The sequence below is a fragment of the Gracilinanus agilis genome, chromosome 6, assembly GCF_016433145.1.
Source record: "Gracilinanus agilis isolate LMUSP501 chromosome 6, AgileGrace, whole genome shotgun sequence".
NCBI classification, from domain to species: Eukaryota; Metazoa; Chordata; class Mammalia; order Didelphimorphia; family Didelphidae; genus Gracilinanus; species Gracilinanus agilis.
In genome coordinates this window covers 121692679-121707648 of record NC_058135.1, presented here as the reverse complement: position 1 = coordinate 121707648, position 14970 = coordinate 121692679, and the positions used below count along the sequence as shown (strand labels likewise).

The 14970-nt window shown below is 31.2% G+C and overlaps 1 protein-coding gene across 4 annotated transcripts in view; it reads right to left on the bottom strand.

The window, feature by feature from the left end:
• Positions 1 to 14970, bottom strand: part of LRBA (LPS responsive beige-like anchor protein) — a 686065-nt gene that overhangs the window by 494136 nt on the left and 176959 nt on the right. For all 4 annotated transcript variants that reach the window (XM_044680734.1, XM_044680732.1, XM_044680733.1 and 1 more), the window contains exon 30: positions 10752 to 10885. In XM_044680734.1, coding sequence (XP_044536669.1) covers positions 10752 to 10885 — 134 coding nt within the window. The remainder of the gene's footprint in view (positions 1 to 10751; positions 10886 to 14970) is intronic.

Here is a 14970-nt window from a genome sequence, read left to right as displayed (position 1 = left end):
AGAACTGTGGGAGTAGAAACACAGAAGAAAAACAATTGCTTGATCACATGGTTCGATGGGGATATGATTGGGGATGTAAAAACTATGTAAAATCCGGTGGAATTGCTTTGGGAGTCCATGGGAGGGGTTATGGAGGAGGGGAGGGAAAGAACATGAATCATGTAACCATGGGAAAACCCCCTAAATTAATTAATTAATTGGTTGAAATTTTTTAAAGAAAGATTAGCAAAGGTGCTACTTCTTCCAGATATTCTTCTTGAATTCACTTAGTTTTAGTTCTTTCCATCCTCCCTCCAATTTAATTTTTTAATTACTTATTTGTGAATATGTTGATTCCCTTACCACTCCCGACTACCCTTACAGAAGTAGGTTCACAAAGAATGTTTGAAATGGGTTTTAATTTTCTCAGTAAAGTAAGAGACAAAGTGTAGAAGGTGTTAAGATGAAGGAGAAAGTCTGGGAAAGTAGCTAGTAGGAACAGAGGAATGTTGCATTTTAGATTGTCAGAGCACAGATTTTATTTAAAAGACTAAATAAGATAGTATTATGGGGAAAACCAGGGGAGATAACTTAAAACTATAAATGTGGGTCCAGAACGGGGTGTTGGAGACAGGAATGACAAAAAATGGGGACTTAACAAGTCTGGGAGACTGGGTTTAACTGTTAAGGAAATGTCTATTAACAGAAGAGGCAGTTAGGCCCTAACTGTCACCCTGCTGCATCTAGACAAGGGGCCTATGAAAACTAGCAAGCAAATGGCAAGAGTTTATAACAATTTTAATTAAGGAAACTATGGTAAACGATAATAGGGGTTTCTACACTTCCAGACTAAGGGCAAACCACAGGATCAGGGGAGGGACTTATCTACACTCATCTGAGACCTAAGCAAGACAGGGCCCAGAGAATAGCAGGACTGAAGTGGGAATCCTCACAGCAGAGTCCAGACTCACTCCAGTGATGTTGCAGCACTTTCAGGACCACTAGCTGTACTCTTTCAGGTGGGTAGATTCTGGGAGCTAACCCAGCCCAAGTTAACCTACAACTCAGGTTGGGATTAATAGTTTACCAAAATCTCCCACAAGTAGGTGTCGGTCTTCCTTCAGAATCTGTGGAAATCTGAGGTCTCCTAGGGTCAGTTACAACTTGTCCCAACCACCATGAAGTCCGTCTCAGAGAGCCAGGCACACTTCCTGCTTCCCCATTCCATTTGGAATTCCTTCTTGCCCATTCCATTTGGAATTCTCAAGCCCTTCCTGTTAGGTCTCCTAAATAATAACTAAGTAATCCTCCTCACAACATTAGGGACTGAAATAAGGAGAGAAAGTGTGGAACTAGATTGTGGAGGCTTTTTAAAGCCTTGCTGAGGAATCTGTATTTTAATTGGACAGGAAGTGGTTCAAAGGAATCACTTTGAGCAAAGGAATAATACAGTTAGATCGTTGTCTTGGGCAAATGTTCACAAAGAATGTTTGAAATGGGTTTTAATTTTCTCAGTAAAATAAGAGACAAAGTGTAGAAGGTGTTAAGATAAAGGAGAAAGTCTGGGAAAGTAGCTACAATAAACAAAGGAAACTACAAGGATTGCTGGGCAACAGTGATGGCACAGGTGAAATTATATAACATGAATTTGTAGCATATACATGTATATATTTGTGTGTATATATATTCATATATATGTATAGTTGCATGACATAAACAGAGGGAGAGAATCAGAAACTGAAAATAGAATAAAATTGAACTTTTTTAAAAAATAAAAATTTAAAAATTGAAGGAGACTATATGTTGAATTTGTCAACCCTGATATTAAGACTTTAAAACTAAAGAGAGAAGAGTAGATTTGAAGGGGGTAGGAAAGAAGAGCAATTAAACATCAAAATGATGATAAATAAGCTAAGAATAAGATCAATGGCATAATTACAGAGCAGGATATCCAGATCAGAGGAGCTAGTTTCAGATGGAAGTGGACCATTTTTTATGGACCAGTTTTTATGTTTTAGAGATTTAAATATGAATGGGACTTTAGAAATTATATAGTTTAGCTTTCACATTTTATGAAAGCAGAAAGAGAACAAGAGAGGTTGTGACGTTCCCAAGGTCACACAGGTGGTAACTGGAAGTCTGGTATTCTAGCCCAGATCCTCTGACTCCAAATCTCTAGTCTATGGCAAAAGAAAATGAGATCCAGAGAGGTTATCTTGACCCAAGACAACTCAAATTCACAAACTGGCTAAATGATGGATCTAGGATTCTATACTACAAATACAGTATGACAATATTGGTCTTGGGATTCAAAGAGAATGATGAAAGTGATTAGGGAATTAAAATGGTATTATTAAATATTCTTTTCAGACAAAAACAGTATAATAAAAAACAGAATAATGTATTTAATAGCAAGTTCAAGCTAGATTAAGATATAAATTTGAATCCTGACTCAGAAACAAACCACGTGATGATAAGCAAATTATTCGACCACTCCAAGTCTCTATTTTCTTATCTTTAAAATGGGAATAGCTAAACTTATAAAACACACCATACAGATTTGTGAAGTAAAATATCTGCATATTTAAAGAAATATCTGAGCGACCTTCACCAAATGAGATCAAGAATAATGATACTTGATCTATGGTAAACATTTATCAGAATGGGTATAAGCAATTATTTTGACCATGAAAGACCAATATTTAAGTATCATTCTACCTAACACATAACAGCAAGTATTGGAAATAAGAATGGATCAGTAGAGAACACAATATAGATGAGTACAGAAAATATATAGAGATTATTGAATACATGCCACCCTAAAATTATATCATGCTTTATAGAACACAAGGGACTCATAAGAAAATGCTTTAAAATTAAGGAAAGTTAGATTTATATGAAGTTTTACTTGCAAAGACAAGAATAACACACATATACAGTTTAAATGTATACTTGATTGCTTTCAATTCAAAATGTTGAAGCTTGGGTTTTTTTAATTAATGTTACTTTTTTTACAATTTGGAATTTTTATTCTGCATAAATTTACAACAAAAATAAACGTGCTCTCAAAAGAAATGGAAATGTTCAAATTTCAAAACCAAAATTATAACTTGATCTTCAAGCAACTAAAAAAGCTAGTTAAAACATGTGGAACCAGAGAAACTAATCTTTTCCTTATCCATTCACTGATAAACTGGCTCCTTAAAACTGACAGTTTTATAGGCATTCACAAGAACATAAAAGAAAATGCAAATAGATCATATGTCTAGCACCTTTTCTTAGAAATCTTACTGTTTTTTCAAGGTCCCCAAGTATCTAAACATACCATGACCTAAACAATAAAATATCATTAAAATTAATTCTAATTTATAATTCCCAAACAATGTATCTTTATGAACATTCTTATCCAACTACCACTCAAACTATAAAGCAAGAGATGTAGAAGTTAAAATTGCTTAGTTGATACTCTACATAGACAGTAGTCCAACCACAGGCAGAAAAAAAAATTAAGATATATTTCTAAATGTGTTATTTTTACATGTAAAACATGCAAATTTATTATAACTATTACAGCATAACAAGCAGGACATAAAACCAAAAGTAAGCAATCTTTCCCTATAATAAAATAAAAAATAAAATATTTTACTTAACATTAATTTATGTGGCAAAAAAAAAAGAAAGAAAATTTTGTCAACTCCCACTTGTAACCAAACATTCATTATGGATTATTACATACTACAATACAGGTTAGATGTGGCCAGTAGATCATTTACAACACAGGACCAACAAGATCTAACTTATTAAGAATAATAGTAACAATAATAGCAGTTATTTATATTGCACATTTATTTTATAAAGTATTTTACATATATTATCTCACATGAGCATAACAATGAGACTATCAGGTAGATACTGCAAAGTATTGTCATCCTTTTTTTACAGATGAGAAGAACAGAACTCAGAAAAAGATTGGTAATTTGCCACCATCACATAAATATCAAATGTCAGAGCTGGAATTTAAACCAATTACCTCTATACTAAAGTGTAGGTTCAAAAACTCAATATCATAAACACAAGATGAGAAAAAATAAAAAAGTTTCTATGAAAAGCTCTAGGAATCTTTTCCAGCTACAAGCTAAATATGAGTCAATACATGGAATGTAAGGGTAAAAAACCACCTCTAGCTCAAGCTTATAATAATTTAAGAAAAGAGGATAAAGAGGTCTTAAGATCATCTGATTAGTTCAAGAAACTGTTTTACCTAAAGAACTCATTTGGAGATCTCATTATGCTGTAAAACTGAATTTGCCTGGGACTCACATCTCAGCAGTACCCTCTGCCCCTCTGATTATGTCCTTGATCTGGAGGACAAACCTATGGGTTCCTTCAAGAGGGGATTCAGTATAGTTTTCTTCTCCAGTTCCTACCAGCTAACTACTTTTTGATTTCCCTGGAACTCTCAGCCATGTCTCTTCTACAAGTACATTCTCTACTACATTTTCTGCCTCCACTCTTCAACTTTCTTTTGTGTACTCTCTTCACCCACTCGCTGGCATAAGAGGTTTTAGTAAGGAACTTTCTCTTCCAAGTTCAGCCCTTTCTCCACAAAACTGAACAGCAGAAAAATTCATGAACAAAGATTTAATTATATCGTTCAAAAGAAAACATTCACGAATATATATAAATGAGTAGATAGGTAAGGCATATAGAAATGCAGAGATAGAGAGCTAGATGATAAACATAGACATAGACACTATATAGAAGACAATACTAAAGATAAAATTTCAAAAGTTCTATAATATAGCTAAAACAGTCCTCAGAGTAAAAATTATAACCCTGAGAACATACAATAACAAAACAGAAAGGGGTTATTAAAATGAATTTAGTTTAAACTAATTTCAAAAATTAAAAAACAAATTAAATAAATCCAAAAGATATATCAATGAAAAAAATCTTTCAGGTTAGAAAAAAAAGCCAAGGAAAACAAACAAAACTACATAGTGTTTAAAAAAAGTGTTAAAAAAAAAACTGCCCCCACCCCAAATCTAGAAAACTTTTGACAATGTGATTGAAAATGAGGAAAATTAAAACAACAAAGTCAAAAGAACAAGGTGAAATAATAATAATAATAAACTAGCATGTTATATTATGTATATACTATGTGCCTAGCATTGTGCTAAATGCCTTAAAATTATAATTTTATTTGATTCTCACAACAAAGGTGGAAAATAAGTATTATTATCCCTATTTTGAAGATGAATAAAATAAATCAAATAGAGTGTTTTAAACTTCCTCAGGGTCATACAGTCACACAATGTCTAAATCTAGATATGAATTCATGTCTTGCCAACTCCATACCAAGAGGTCTATCCAATGTACTCTATAGATGTCAACAATAATGAAATAAAAAGTTATTGGAATCTACTATACATAGCTATATGCCAGGAAAATGAAGTGTTTTTTTTTAAAAACAGGTTATCTACAAAGATGTAAAATATGTAAATTAATAGAAAACCAAAAAAGGAACCCTAAATAAATCAATTTCAACAAAAGAAACAGAATTTGGTAAAAAGGAAAGGGTTCTGAAACTTTTTTTATGTCATGCACTCCTTTGAAACTATGGTAAAGTCAAATGTCTCTCTTGTCTGAATTATGTGTGTGTATGTATATACATATATACATATATATATATATGATTACAAAGAAAACCATTGATATTGAAATTCACTATCAAAATATCTTAAAAACAATGTTCATAGTCCTTAGATTTAAAAAAACTCCTATAATCAAGGAACTATCCTCATCCCACAATGAACATAACTTGGTCCAAAGAAATTTTAAGAGAAATTCTACATCCTTAAAAGAATAACACTTGTAATAAAAAATTATTCTCAAAAACTCTGTAAGAAACTTCTCTACCAAACAGTTTCTATAAGCAAATATAGTCCAGACACTTGAAACAGAAAAAATATAACAAAGAAAAATAGAAATCATTGTTATTAAATGTCCATTTTTAAATGTTCAATGAAATACTGAAAATGACCATGGCAATATAAACAAAATGTTGCTTATTATGTAAATGTACTATAATTGTACTGTAAGTGGAAGAACATTTTGACTTAAGGAAAATTAACATAACCATTTTTTAAACTAAATAATTCCAAACCTTATTTTATCAGTAATTGCAGATCAAATCTTTGGCAGGATACAATACTATTTTACATTCAAATATTACAATAAATTTAGAAAAAGGATCTTTTATATACATGACCAAAAGCTAGCATTATATGCTGGGAAATATAAAAACAAAAGATCTCAATTTTAAGACATTTTTAAAAGAATAATTGGTCAAATTATTGGTTCCAGAAACAATTTCCAAGTGTAACTACTTTCCCCCAACATTGACTATTTCTATCTTTTATCATCTTTTCCAATATATTGAAACAATGTGAAGTCCAAGTTTCTTCAATAACCATTTCCTTATTATTACTAATTTGCAATATTTTTCATATGATTGCTGGAAATTTTTATTGTATTTGAAAATGATTCATAATCTTTGAAAATTCAGCATTTGAGGAATAGCTCTTAATTTTATTATATTAGTAAAAATTACTAAAATATTCTAAATACCAGGATTTTTTAAAAAAAACCTCTTACCTTCTGTCTTAGAATCAATACTAAGTATTGATTCCAAGGCAGAAAAGTGGTAAGGGCTAAGCAGTGTGAGCTGAGTGACTTACCCAGGTTCACACAGCTAGGCAGTGTCTGAAGCCAGATATGAATCCAGGACTTCCCATCTCTGGACCTGGATCTCAATCCACTGAGCTACCTAACTTGCCCTTAGATACTAAATTTTCATCAGAGATAAGTAATATAAAGAAGTTTCCTTCACTCAAGACTCTCTTTTCCTATATTAGATACATAGATGATTTTCCTTGTAAAAAGGCTTCTATATTTTGTAATAAAAATGGTCTCCTGTCTACTGTTATCTCTTCTAATGTTTGATTATGATTTCTTGTTCTAATCACATTGCTTCCTTTCAATATCCTCTTTTGAACTTGGATAGTCCTTTGTAGAAAATCTTGAGGATGCCAGTGTGAAAGTAAAAGATAATCAAAAGATCATCTAGCTTTCATTTTAAGTTTTATAGATGTGAAAACTGAAGCCCTGGGAAGCTAATTTACTTGTACAATTTAATGCTGCATTTAACAATATATTTATTTGTAAATATACTTTACATTCTCCACTCCCAAACAGGCTGTCAGGTCCCTGGGGGGTTGGGAGGGAAGTTATACATCTTAATTATGTTTGCATTCCAAAAGGTAGTAACTTTTCACAAAGAAGGTACTCAAATTTATGGATTATGGGAATTTAAAATTCCCAGAGATGAAAGATACCTTTCTTTAACTTAAACATCCATACTTTTACCATTTTATTTTATATTGCATTTATTTGGGATTGAGAAGATTTAAGACATAAAATATAGCTTTAGGGAAAAAATTGTTGTTTAGTGTAAGTTAATATAGAAAGAACTGCCCAAATTCCTTGCCTAAGTCCTTCTTAGTAACTTGGTTTTACTCTTCAGAGACAGAACAGATTAAATTGTGAAGAGTACAGTTAAAAGCAATCAGAAGATCCTATTTATTCTGCTCATAAAATGAAATTAAAGGGCAGTAAATTTAAAATAAGAGGAAAATATTTTACTCAGTGTACAGAAAACCAGTGAAGTTATAACATTTGCTCTAGGAAGTCAGTGGGGCATATACTAAATTAAAATGGACACACCAACAGTTTTATAGCCATTAGCAACATTTGCCTCTAGACCAATGAGAGGGGGAGAAGCTTATTCAGTCATTCCTAGATAACAAGCTTCCTAATAAAAGAAAAAAAATATTTAACCTATCTTACCTGAAAGAATCAGTGAACTCTAGAAAATCAGAAATGAAGGAACTAAGAACAGTAAGAAGAGTAAAATTAAAGAGATTTTTGCTCCCTTTCCCCTATACTCATTCACTAAGTATTGGAAAAAAGAATGGCAAAAACTGATTTTTTTTTGTGCTACTATTGGTCATCATATTTAGTGACAATTCAGGATTCCTACTCTAGAAAAAACCACCATGAATTTGCTGCAATATTCTAATCATTATTTTTGGAGCAAAGTGATATATTGAACATAAAAATTGTGGGGAAAGAAATAACACTGATTTTTGATAAAATATATAATCAGTAGGTACCAATTCTGATCTTGAAGATGAATGGGTTGATTAATTTCTATATAAAATTCTGATTCTGTCTATGCTGATTTTATTTATTCAAAATGTTTAATTTTTTACAATCTACCCTACTTTTGTTTTATGTAACTTCTGATATTCAATATCTAGTAGCCAATTCTTTCCCTAAACAAAGAAGTAAAATATACAAAACTTTCAATTTCATATGATTTTCTTTTACAAATACAAATTATCAATAGCCAAAATTTCAAAACATGTAACCTGAATGAAAATCAGAACCTAAATTTGGAAAACTTATGTGTAAATTTGTTATTAAAATAAAATAAAGATAAAACTACAAAAAAAATCAGAACAATCTAAAAGATCACTTTAAATTCATCAAGATACCAAAACTACTAAAAAATAGTAAAAGCCATTATTGGAGGGTCTATGGGAATAGAGACATGTTAAAATACTGCACATGGAGCTATGAATTATATCAATATTTCTGGAAAGAAATTTGAAAGTATGTTTTAAAAGTTGCTAAGATGTTTATATCCTTTAGCCCTGAGATTCCTAGGTCAGGATTAAGGAAACTACTAACAATAGAACTTTTAAGATGATACAAAAAAGTTCACAGAATCTTTATTTCTAAAAATATGAACATAATATTAGTAGCTAGTGCTTTACGGTTTGTAAAATGCTTTACAAATATTATCTCATTTGATCTTTACAACAACCCTGAAGGGCTACTGTCATCCCTATTTTATGGATTAAGAAACTAATGCTGGGAAGATTAAAAGATCTGCCAAAGATCCCATAGCTATCGTATCTAAGGCCATATTTTCAGTTGGGCCTGCTTCACCCATATCCAGTGCTTTACTGCTGAACCACCTTACATATATATATACATATATATACATATATATATATGTATATGTATATGTGTATATGTATATATTTATATATGTATATATGTATATGCATATACCCAACAAGTAGAAAATAGCTGAACAAATTATGGTATATGGTTGGAATACAATATAGTATTATTTTGGAACTCAATACACACAAATTCAAGTACACATGATTGGTCATCATAAAAAATAAAGACAGAAAAAGATATAAAATGAAAATTTTTAACTACACATTAAATCCACACCATTTCCTCAAGCAGATTAATTAAGGTCTCTTAGCAGTCCACACAACAACACTCATTCTCACTCTGAGAAATCTGAGTCATTGCATTCTTTTGCACCAAACATTAGCTCCTATATCAGTCTTTCTCTGGAGTTCTTAACAAGTCACGTCCATGACAGATCAATGTTTCTCTTTGTTTCATTTAAGCTATTTAGATATTAACAATAGCCCTAAACAACATTAATGATAGTGGTGAAGCATAAGGAAAGTCGTTAAGTGTCTAGTCCAGTGATGGGCAAACTTTTTAAAGAGGGGCCAAAGGAAAGGAAATGCTCATCTGTCAGTCTGTTTCCAAGGCAACTCTTTCCAAGTTTCATTGTATGGTACCCTACTCATTGTATTCGTCGGATTAGGAATAATGTCACAGGGTGGGATAGAACATTTCAGGGGGCCACATCTGGCCCACTGGCAGTAGTCTATCTAGTCTATCTGTATAAGTCACTAGTCTATCTGTATAAGAAAAATTTATTAAATAATGGGTTTCCCTATTATGTACAATTATCATCTTATGTGAAGATTCCTGGAATGTAGTAGCCTCAAAATATAAGATCTTACTATGTTATTGTTCAGAAAAGAATGATAATTATGAACAAACATAGTAAGGCTCAAAGGAAGTAATGCAAAATGAAAAAACCAAAAGCACAATGTAAACAATTATGGAAAGCATTTGAATAAACTTAACATGAAGAGTCAAAAAAAATATCCTCACCAAATAAAATGGTTGATTTGTCAAAGTTTAAAAGCACATTTTATTTTGTTAATCAGTAAATGCACTTTTAAATAAAAATACACTATAAAAAAAGAATGACTGTTTGCTTTGAAATATCTAATGTGTCAAAATAAAATAAATGAATAAATTGTTAAAGAAAGGAAAAGGGTTTTCAGTCCTACCTACATAGAGAACAGTAGCTAAGGATACAGGTAAGGAAATAAGAAAAATAAGAAGCCACTAACAAAAAACAAGAAGACTATACTTTATAGTTGGTTACATAAACATGTCAAAGTGGCAAAAGTATTCTGTCATCAATCCACTGAGTTTAAAATCATCCCTCAAACAAGTAGAATTAAATACCTTTGATCAACAACACTTAATCAAATTGGTTTTATAAAAGAAAATATGATTAAATGTTTTATTAGTTTTACTTATTATTAACATGGTAACAATAAAATTTTTAATTAGAAAATTAGCCAAAAATCAGCATAAAGGAAGTCAAAAGGAGCTATTATAATTAATCAGGAAAATTAAATATAAATAAATAATAAAATAAAATAAAATTTAAAAATAAAAAAAATCGATTTAATCACCAAGAAAACTTTTTGCTCATTTTGACTACTTTGTTTCATTTTTCTCCATTAACTTACCAGGAGATGCTCCCACCACGTCTGAGGCCTGATTAGAGTCAACTGAAGAAACCACACTAACAGCATTGGTAGGTACATTTGTAGTAGCAGGAGAAGGTGAAAGGGTAGGTTTCTTGGTTGCGACAATGACACTCCTGTAATAAAAATGAATACTTAAGTAAAAAATACAGATATCAACACAAAACTTCTCCAAAACTCTACTACTGTGTTCTATTTCTTTATTTTCATGTTATTCAACATGGAGTTCCATTATTTTTGGCTTTTCTTTCGAATGTTATTAAATAATGAATACTTATATTCACTTGAATCTTTGAGAACCTAGGATCATAAATCAAATAAAAACTATAGTAACTTATTTTATCACTTTAAATATATTTAAACTTACATTTCTCCAACTAGCATTTGCTCTAGCAGCTAGATATAACTTTATTTATGAATGTTGAGATAGGAAGGCCTTTATCTTAGAAAGGAAGAAATTGAGGCATAGGGAGGCATTTTTTTTATCAGACTAATCCAGGAAAGATACAATGCTACAACCTGAACTCAAGTACTCTGACTAAAAATCCTGAATTATTTTTATGACTGAAAGTAGCTTTTTAAAAAAACCTTACCTTCTGTCTCATATAGAAATATCAGTTCTAAGCATTAAAGGCTAAACTACTAGGGTTAAGTGACTGTGCACAGGGTCACATATTTGAGGTCATATTTGAACCCAGGACTTGCTATCTCCAGGTATGGCTCTCTATCCATTGAGCCAAATAGTAAGTAATGTGTTTTTAAAGCGAAAAATTTTAAAAGAGTGTTAAGTTTTAGTAAAGGTAAACACTCAAGTTTTTTTAAAAATAAATTTCTCCTTGAATGTGACAGAAATTCTAATTAAGATGTTCCAAACAAAACGAAAACTTTTTGAAATTTTATATAGGAAAATTTTTAAAAAGAAAGTTTCAGTGACAGCTGAACACACTGTCAGTGTTATAAGAATTTAATGTGAACAGGCTTTTAAATTCCAAAAAGACTGTTAACTTAATGTTTAGTCTTATAGTATACAATGAACCAAAAGCATCAAGATGGCTGCAAAATGTTATGAAATTAAGGAAATTCACCTTTGTGTTTTTTAAGAGTCAGGAATTTATAATACTCTAATTTTAATTATAACATGTCATAAAAAGTACCTAAAAGACGTGGTTAAAGCCATTTTTAATTGAAGTTGGCTCCATAAAACATTTTTTTAAACAGTTAATGAGGTAAAAGAGAACAGCTGATATATAATGCAATCCCACAGCAGTGCTTACTCTTAATTACCTGGTGTTAACCATAATCCTAAAGTCTTCAAAATTCAATTTATTTAATCACATCTTTTATTGACAGTAGAGTAACTGCAAAATGAAAATATTCTCTTTATACTGTTAAAATATTAAGTATTAAGTGTCTAAATAAAATTAATTAAATACTTGGCTCTAATAATCATTTCTAAAATATAAATCTTTTTTTTCCAAACACATTTTAAAAAGCACAAAAGTTAAATATATTTTTGTAACTTTCAGAAGGAAACCTACAAAAAACAAAATATATTCCATTTGACAATGATATCTAAAACAAAAGAATAGGAACTCCAGCAAATTAAATCAAACTCCAATGTGCTAAGAGTAGCTAGCTATTCAATATACTAGGAGAGTAATGGGTGTCACGTCATTATAAGGGTGACTGCCAATGTTAACTATATACTAAAAAAATAGACTTAATAGCCACCTGAGCCCCTCAAGGCAAAGACTGTTACAAATAGGCACACATTCCCCAATATTCATTTTAATTTCTATTAAGCATTATTTTTAAAAGATATGTGCTACTCCCATTATTTTTCTTCTTAATTTTGCTTTAGAAATTCATGAGCAATATGCCAAAATATAATTTTTAAATAATAATGGGAAATTAAACAAATGTTTATTCAGTATTAATCTAGTGAAATCATTTCTCATAATTAATGGTCAGCTAGAAATAGAATCATTTCTAGATATTCAAATTCACTGAGGGCAATGAGAAATCTACTAGCAAATAATCCTTAAATAGCATATATTTGACTTAGGAAAGTTCGCTTTGAAAAATAACTAATAATATATTTATATAAATTCAGGTCCACCAAGCTTCAGTAAGAAGGCCTAGACTCTATCACTCACACACACACACAAACACACACACACACACACACACACACACACACACACACAATTATTGGCAAAAATAAGTACAACCCCCCCCAAATCAATATAGCCAATTTTGCAATTTACTAAATCTAATACTTTTAGTCAAGAGAAAATAGTATTCTGGAGAAGGAGGATCATTTCCAGTCTCAACAAAGCAAAGTAGTAGTATTGACTATGATCCCAAGGAATTAGGGGGTCTTCCTGGGTAAGGAGTCGACTGCAGAATAGGAAGGCAATGACCACACCTTTCCTTGGATCATACCCACTTTGGAAGCTAACTCTGAAAACAGCAGTGAAAAAAAAAGCCTAAAGCTTTAGTCACTGCCTCTGTACTCCCTATGCTACATATCAGAAACAGAGTACGACTTTAACATAAAAGTTTAAAGTAAAAATAATCATCTGGGAAAAAGAACAAAATTCAAAACAAAAACTCAGAAGAAAACAATAATGTTCAAAACAGCTATATGAAGGCCTCAAAAGGGAAAAAAAACCTGTATAAACTGGATAGAAAAACTCCTGAAAGAGCAAAATTTTTATTTTAAAAATCAAAAAAGAATGGTGAATAAAAAATTGTGGAGAAATAACTGAGAAAGAAAAAAAATTATGAAAACAACAATTAACAGCTTGGTAAGAGGCACAAAAAAATTCTGAAGAAAATAATACCTTAAAAAACAGAAATAGCCAAAAGAAAAAAGAGCTATGAAACTAAACTGATGAAAATAACTCTTTAAATTAGAATCAAATGGAAAAAGAGATGTATAAGTGTACTAGATGAAGTATTCCTTAAATATTAGAATCGGGCGAATGGAAGCTGACTTCATGAGATAAAGAAACATCAATAAAGAAAGTCAAAAAATGAGAAAATAGAAGAAAACATAAAATGTCTCGTTGGAAAGATAATTTGAATGAAAAATATATTGAAGGGAGATAATTTGAAAGATAATTTAAGAATTATTTTATTATCTGAAATCCAAGGCATCATACTACAAGAGAGAATCAAAAAACTACCTCAAAATCCTAGAGCCAGAGGATAAAATAGAAAGAATCCACAAATCAGTTCCTGAAAGAGAGGCCAAAATGAAAGCTCCCAAGGAATATTATAGCCAAATTCCAGAGCACCCGAGTCAAAGAGAAACTTTAACCAGAAAAACACCTTTTAACTAGGGAGCCACAGTCAAGATCATGCAAGATTAGCAGCTACCACATTATAGATGTGTGTTATTTGGAATTCTGGGGGTTCCATTTAAAAGTATTTGACAAACTTCCTGTGGACATGTGGGGGACTTTGAAACTACATTTTCCACAATCCAACGGGTTTCCTGTTTTGGATGATGTCTTTAAGGTAAAGCCCAGCTTTAAATATTGGGAAGTTGCGTTTGACTTCCTCTTTGCTACCTGAGCAAGCTCCTGGGGAAACATAGAAAGGATTAAGGAGGGTACAGAATGTAATGGCGTAGGCGGAATTTTTAAAATAGCCAGGCGCGTGGTCCAATTTTATTCTATCAACATGGACCTAAATAAAATATTACTTTTCCTTATAATATCAGCCTTTATCATTTTTAATCGTTACAGATGGAGAGGGCTTGGAATATGATACTCCAGAATGCAAAGGATCTAAGGTTATAACCAATAACTTCTTAGCCAATAAAACTGATTATAATACTTCAAGGTAAAAAAAAATGGATATTTAATGAATTAGAGGACTTTCAATAATTCTTTGACAGTAATAGAAAATTTCACAGTCAGCTACAAGACAAGGAAAAAACACAAATGGGAACAAAGAAGTCACAAAGGACTTGATAAGATTAAACAGTTTATATTCTTATAGGAGAAGATGATACATGTAACTTCTCAGAACTAGGGCAATTAGAAAGATTCTACACAGAGGTTGCAGAAGTGAGTTGATTGTGATATAAACAAAAAAATTGATGGGTGAGAAAGAAGGGTGACCTAAAAGAAAGGAGAAAGAAGAGGATGAATAGGAGAAATTATCTCACATAAAAAAAGTACACAACAAA